The sequence below is a fragment of the Sinocyclocheilus grahami genome, unplaced genomic scaffold (genome assembly GCF_001515645.1).
Source record: "Sinocyclocheilus grahami isolate Dianchi unplaced genomic scaffold, SAMN03320097.WGS_v1.1 scaffold851.1, whole genome shotgun sequence".
NCBI classification, from domain to species: Eukaryota; Metazoa; Chordata; class Actinopteri; order Cypriniformes; family Cyprinidae; genus Sinocyclocheilus; species Sinocyclocheilus grahami.
In genome coordinates, this window is record NW_015506030.1 from 153,505 (window position 1) to 161,410 (window position 7,906).

A 7,906-nucleotide genomic window follows, 5' to 3' on the forward strand; every position below is an offset into this window, starting at 1 on the left:
ACAATGTGATTTCCGTTAGTGATCATGTGATCTTCGGTTAGGAGATCTTGTGATGCTTTTTAAAGCAAAGTTGGGGTTGATTTCGAGTTCACATACAAACATAAATAGAATAGGCTAATTACATTTGTCTTTTAATGTAAGACAACATATTTTTCGTCAGTGATAGAAATATGATTTAAGATGGTAGTGTAAGCAAGTCTAGTTTAATAACATTTAATAAAATAAGACACAATTAGACAATATTTGAATAAAATAATAATAATAAATATTTTTTGCAACAACTGATGGAGTACTGAATGCTGCACCCACGCGCAGCATTGTCAAGGTAACATTTGGTCAGTCATTCCCTTCACCGAGGGAGTTTCAAATGCTTATACGAGACCGTAATACCCTGCACCCTTCAAGGGCTCTGCCCTTCGTAGGGCATAGGGATGCTCACTTCTGTTTGGAAATCGCCGCATGTCTCTTGTGTCACCGCAGAGGCGCGGACGCGCTCTCTCGTTTCATTCAAATGCAGCTTGCCGTCTTGCATCTGTTTTTGATTGTATTGAAAATGAAATCAGAGGAATTTAGTATTAATACTACTATAATTTTGCTGTAGTGATCATATTGTCCTGACGATTGTTTTGTACACTGTTCATAATGGATTTATAAGATTTCAAAACATTAATCTCAATTCAATATTTCATATCCCCGTATTTATATATTATTTTAGGTAAACAAAAAAAAAATCAGTGTAATAAGTTAGCTATAAATATACAATATATAATCCCTTAAATGTCAACCTGATAGTTTGAACATTCGTTCGTCTTGGCTCAAAGCCACTTGCTGAGAACTTTTCTTCGCGGAAGCTTTGCGTTAAACAAGTGAGATAACGAAATATTTAATCTCTAATCAATATTTTTTGTCCAATTATTTGCCCAGTAATTTTGGTATTGAGGTAAAAGTTACCTTGCATTCGCTATATAACAGTGGGTGGTGGTCACGAAGATGACTGAGCAAATTTGATGCGTTTCCCCCTTTTGCAGCGACTTTCTTCTTGCAAGATCAGCAGACAGGGTGACCGTCCTCGATTAAATTGCCTTCAGGACTCTTGTAAAAGCCAAAATACGACCAGACCACCGATTTGGTCCTCTTAGATGGCTGAAAAATCTCCCAAGCGCTGTCGCTGCCTTCTGCCATTTCGTCTCGTGCAAAAAACAACAACAACAACACTGCATGCTGCTTCTGCGTCAGACTGATGTTGGCTGGACAGGATTTACCGCGAATTTACAAAATTGCGATAATCAAACACGGTTTTGATGATAATTAAATTTTAAATGCTAATACTAACCGTCAGGGCATTTTATCGTGATTTATCGTAAAAACCGGTAATCGTTACATCCCTAAATCTGACATAGAGACCAGACAATTATTTTAATTACTATTATTATTAGAGATTTAAATTAGGCACTGATATTAAAATTATTGGTTATCCAGTGAAATCTCAGACTCCTCTGGTGACGTATGCCAGACTTCTCCAATCATTTAGTTTGTTTAAGCCCACCCCTTTCTTACAATCGAGCTCGCATTCAGAGATGCGTCCATCCAATTAACGGCCGATGGACGGAACAAAGTCCCTGGCCTACATTCTTTTCTTTCTTCTGATAATCTGTATTATTTGGATTTATGTCACAATACGGAAGAAAACATCTGCTGCTAATTCTGTTATATTGCAACTTTAAGTATCCAACATTGACTGATTTGATAAATAAAAAAACTCAGTCAATAACCAATATAGTACCAATATATCATGCGGTGATGTTTTTATGTGGTTAGAAAAATAATATACCCACATATTAACCACTGATAATCAATTTCAAGAGGCAAACATTGTCTGACACTGCTGCAGACGGATACCTCTATCACACTGACATCTACCTGACGGATAACATTACTCAGCAGAATTCATGCACACAGGTCTACAATTAATCACAACAGACACTTATGATGAAGAGTAAGTTGAACTTGCATCACGTCATTGCATACCTGGGTGAGAGCACAAAGCTTAATGGTGTTTGGAGGTTTTCCTATGTATGTGACAATGTGTTTTTGTCAGCTTGGACATGTTTGTCCTTACCCTAAGCTTGACGTGTGTGCGTCTGCGTAGCCACTTCTCCCTCGGACTTGAAGGTGAGAAGGGGGCGGAGTCAGAGTTGTCCATCTCTTGAGCTTTCACATAGTCACAGTGCATCACCTGTCAATCAATCACACAGATATTAGTAACCAATCATTATTGTTATAACAAGGCTATGCAACCTCTAAGGGAGGTTAAAGGTGAAATGTGGAATTAGAAGCAGCACACAGAATTGCAATTGTTTTCCAACAGATAACAGGTTTCCTGCCTGCCCTTGGTTAAAAAACAGGTTATCCCACCTTAAATGTATGCCATTGGCTGAGACAGATGCTGGAATGTTGGACTACAAACAACTTCTAGTAGTAGCTGCACATTATCCTTGGATAGAAATTATACAAAATGGACAGTAAAGTATGGATTGTATGTGGTGTTAAATCTATGAATCAGTAGTATTGTCCTTTTTTCTTAAGGGATGAATAGTCAAGTTGTCATCATTTTCCATCCATGCGTAAATAAGAAAAGCTATTTTCCTCAAGGATGAACAACACAACATTCTATAAGTGCTGCTACTGCACAGGTCTGACTGATTCAGAATATATATATATATATATATATATATATATATATATATATATCCCTCAGTGGATTCAGTTGTAGATGAAACATTTTTGTTTTGAGCATTTGAGCCAGGTCAAGGAGATTGTGTTTCTTAGTTTTTCATCTTACTCTTAAGGCTTGAGGATTTGTGATAGCTGTACTTTAGAACCTAAATCTTTGCAAAATCATGTAAAATTTTGACTTTATTGTATGCAGACTGTCTTTGGAGGCCTTAACCGAATACCAGTGACATAAGTGATCATTTTTCCCATTCAAATTGATGTTACAGTCATAGCCAATCATAACATATTCGATTGTTTAATAAACCGCCATGTGGATGAAGTGGCTGGACCAATAAGATTTCAGTGTGGGTGGGGCTGCCCAGTGTAATGAGGCAGAAATAGAAATCACATCATGTCTAAGAGAAGGTGTCAGTCTCACGTCAGTGCTGTCATTGAACTGAAACAGCAAATTCGCTTGTTGAAATAAAGCTGAAATGAAATAAATTATAAATATTAGATGAAAACTTGAACTTCGAAAAACTTCACCAATGAGAAATGTTGCCTTAGCAATATACTGAAATCAAATAAGTTTAAGCTGAAGTACTAAAATTACTAAAATTAAAATAAAATAAATCTGAATAGAAACAAAAAATTATGAAAATAATAAAAGCACAGAACAAAATGACTAAAATTAAAATGAAAACTGAAACATGAAAATCAAAAAGGTAATTAAAAATAAAAACTATAAATAGTAAAATAACAGTCACATGTCACTTGAAGTAACCATGAAAAAATACAGAGAAATCCCCAGTTTTTCCATACTTAACAACCCATATTTAAATCTCTGAATGATTGTACACACTTTGGCAAGTCTCCATCTTTTCACATGACATTTCAAAATGTATAAGTGGTGTGTAATGACTTGATCATGTCATAATGGTGGCTACAATAACAGCTTTCCGTTTAACAGGTCCTGAGGAACACCAAATACACAAAAGGAGAACACAAACAAATTAGACCAAATACATAAATCATGAAACCAAAAGCACAACATTTGCACACAGATAACACCACTATCTGACATGTGACCCCTAAATCAAACACTGCAGCTGGAAATGTTGTCAGCTCTATTTCTCTCCTTCACGCAGGCAAAGACAATTCTGAAGGAGCTGCATTCAGAAAGATAGATTGGTCTATGATTTGCCTAAATTGACTACTTCCTCTCCACCAGTGCCGAGGCCGCTTCTTAAGAGTGAATTTAATAAGAGGTGCTATTTGCATTTGACACTCTAAAGTGAAGCCCGTGTACATCTGCATTGAGAACTACATTAGTGATTTGATCTTCAAAAGTCTCTGAAAGTGAAGGATGTGCCACATTTATTTGTCTCTCAGTCAGAGGTACCGCTGATATGAATAAAAAATGCATATTAGAATAAGATACAGTCCTTTGGGTGAATCGAAATTTCCAGCACAGAAGACAGAGAGGAAGGAAGGGCACAAGTTAGGAACATATTAAGAAGAGCGGACAGTGAGAAAGGGACTCTTTTGATAAAGGACAGATAGAGGTTGTGAGAACAGGGTATCTAAAATCTTTCTTTGGTGAAAGGCAAGTCCTGCAGTCTTGTCACGTAGGACTAATTTGATTTCTCTGACATGAGGAGAGCAATAGTCAGGGAGTCCGAAAGTTATTTACATTTCTTTGACCTTAAAGATGCACAATAAAACAAATGCATAAAAAAATACAATGGCTGTATCAAACTCCTACGAAGTTCAGGGTGGTCCTCCACACAACTCAGGATGATTTGAGGTGTCACTGTCCCATAGCAAAATGGAAAATGATTTTGACCTTTGTTCCATGTTTAATGGGAATGGCACTGAATGTACCTGTCGCAGAAGGAAGGCGACCACATCAGTGGATTCCCAGTAAGACGCGTGGAACAGATGAGGAAGAGCCACTGTGGGGAATGATGTCAGAACGTCCGGACAGTACAGAGCGTAATCCAACCGCTTAGACCCCCACCAGCTACTGGAAACTATCACACACACACACACACACACACACACACACAAAACACAGTTTGGTTAATACACACTACTGTTCACATTTGTTTGAAATCAGTATGATTTCTTTAATGTTTAAAGCACGATAAAAGCAGGTACCTGGCAAACACATAACTTTCAGTTACTACTGGGAGGACAGTGTCACCTAATTAACATTCATAAACTAGAATGACAGGGTTTATAATGTGCTTCCCCACTTTTAAGACCATTTTTATGCCCTTGTTTAAAAGAGAAAAACATATAATAGAGAATAAAGCTAAACATTATTGCACACTTGCCTCTACTGTACCATTATATATATATCTCATCAGAGACAGACAGATCGTATAAGAATAAAGCAGTGCCAATAAAACTGCCATGTTTTGGACTAATAACTGCCATTATGCCCTTTCTCTGCAGCTGAAATATGATCTACTTGAACAGAGATACACTGCAGCAGCCCTTTTGGCAGCATAGCGAGCCCTTAACACTGCATTGCTTGGCTGGAGCGCAAAAATCATCTCTAATTTTTTTATCTCTAATGGTTTGCGCAGTATGGAGTGAAGAGCAGGTCTGACAAAAGACCAAAGAGCTTTAGATATACTTAGTAAGAGAGTTCAAGTTTGTGCCCGGAGCTCGCCCACCCGCTGCCCACTCACTGTTGGTGATGGTGCTGCTCAGCCTGCTCTCCCAGCAGCCTGAAAACTGGCTGTCCATGCTGGTCAAACTGGACCTTCGGACCTCTCGGCCCACCCGCCCACCTGCACTGTGCTCCGTCTGGGGAGAGGAGGAGTGCGGAGCGCCCACAGGAACCGTGCTCCCGGGCAGGAATACATCAGGGTAGCTGTGGATTTCATCGACTGGAGAAAAAACAGATCATGATGGTGACAGTTGGATATGTAGATTAGGGTTGGATCAATATCAGAATTTTGGCTTCAGTACAATATCTGCTGCCTCTGGTACTAATAAAGAAGCAATGCCTTAGACAGAAGAAACAGCAATGGGTGACTGATGAAGTGAAACTAGGGTTGCCAACAGAATCTGTCATTTAATGCCAATATTACCTTCTTTTTTTTTTGTAATTAACACATTTTTTAAAAGAAAGATAAAACTAATGTTCAAGTATTGGGTTCAGTACTTAATTTGGAAAGTATCTGGGAAATGAAAACCCTACTGTTAAACCAAAGCTGCAATAATACAACAATTCTCTACATTTTATTTTTTCATGTGATTGTCTTTTCATTAATGTCTCAACAACTTAAATTACATTGGACCAGCTTTGTTAAACATCTATCTACAAAATTAATTTATACAATTTCAAGTGATAATATAAATTAATATACTAAATTATAGTAATATAAATTAATACAATTGATATAAAGTTCAATTTATATTAAATTAAAAAATACATATTAATAGATTTTCTATATATACAATTTCAAGTGATAAATAACTGATAGGTCATAATCTGTCTCATTTTAGGGATTTTCTTTGATTTAATGGAAAGACTGTGAATATAAATGCATATGCAATATGTGTGTTTGTGTGTGAGAAAAACAGAAAGAAAGAGAACTGGTACGATTACAGACAACACCACACCATGACCCAGAATTGCCTGTTTAAATTGAATTTATAAAACCCTCAGCCACTGCACAACCAAAACAACAAAAACCTCCCTTTCACTCTCAATATAACTCACCACAACGTCAAACTATGTTTGTGCAATGGCCCTAAATTCTTCCTGACAGGGATCAAGTGCTCTCCTTTCCTCCCTCTTTGAGAACACAGAATGACATGCAGGCAGAAATTCTTTAAGTGCCCACCTTGGCTAATCTGTCCCTTTATATGCCTGCTGCCTTGTGCACACATGGCCTGTTATTTCTGACAGGGGTAAATTGAATTCGTTTTCATTAGTACAGCAGCCTGTGCAGAAAACACCCCATTAGGTTGGCCCACATTATGGGCACAACCACATGCACGTGTAAGCGGGAATATGTGTGTGTGTGTGACATTGGCAGCTGTGTGCCACTGACCACTACAGGTGGTGAAGAGCACCTCTCCTCTGTCATTCCAGCAATTGGCTTCTCTCATTTGCCACTGCCATGGGCTCACAAATGGCCAGGGCTTCGATTATGATGGCAGTCACTGAAATGTGGGGGGATGGTTGAATGTCTGTAACAGACAGGAGTGTAGGATTCCAAAAAGCGAGGGGAGGACACATTATAAATCATATCAGCTTATTTTCACAAGTATGACACCATTTTAAATGCCTAGTTGCCACAGATACTCATATAGAAAGTTTCCCTAACACCCGATGTACTTGCTATATCGCTAGAAGAATGGCATCTATGCTAATATTAGTCTGTTTCTCTCTTATTCCGAGGTCACCGTAGCCACCAGATCCAGTCTGTATCCAGATCAGATGGTCACTGCAGTCACCCGGATCCAGTACGTATCCAGCCCAGATGGTGGATCAGCACCTAGAGAGGACCTCTACCGCCCTGAAAGTCAGCAGAGACCAGGACAACTAGATGAGCCCCAGATACAGATCCCCAGTAAAGACTGTCTCCGACGGCCACCGGGACAAGACCACAGGAGCCAGTTGAGTCCTCTGCACAATGTGACTTTGCTGCAGCCTGGAATTGAACTGCTGGTTTCGTCTGACCAGAGGAGAACTGGCCCCCCGACTGAGCCTGGTTTCTCCCAAGGTTTTTTCTCCATTCTGTCACCGATGGAGTTTTGGTTCCTTGCCGCTGTCGCCTCTGGTTTGCTTAGTTGGGGACACTTCATTTCCTGCGATATCGTTGACTTGATTGCAAAGATATTATTTAAACTGAGCTGGATGTTGACATCACTGAATTCAATGATGAACTGCCTTTAACTGAAACTGAATTCAATGATGAACTGTCTTTAACTGAAAAATGAGTGTTTACTATTGTCACTTTGCATTACTGACACTATTTTGCTAATTAATGCTGTACAGTTGCTTTGACACAATCTGTATTGTTAAAAGCGCTATATAAATAACTTGACTTAAAAATAAACTTGACATAAATGGCCATCACTCTAGTACTTTTGCAATAATATGCTTCCTAAAACATTAGGAAGCATATATTTATAAATTCAATATGTAAATATATATATATATATA

General features: G+C 38.4%; 1 protein-coding gene across 1 annotated transcript in view; it reads right to left on the reverse strand.

The window, feature by feature from the left end:
- LOC107562949 (membrane-associated phosphatidylinositol transfer protein 3-like) overlaps window positions 1-7,906 on the reverse strand; it is a 100,036-nt gene that overhangs the window by 13,694 nt on the left and 78,436 nt on the right. Inside the window, exons 9-11 of the mRNA XM_016247710.1 lie at window positions 5,415-5,629; window positions 4,600-4,748; window positions 2,120-2,236 (exon numbers count right to left, since the gene is read on the reverse strand). Of these exons, the coding sequence (XP_016103196.1) occupies window positions 2,120-2,236; window positions 4,600-4,748; window positions 5,415-5,629 (481 nt within the window). The remainder of the gene's footprint in view (window positions 1-2,119; window positions 2,237-4,599; window positions 4,749-5,414; window positions 5,630-7,906) is intronic.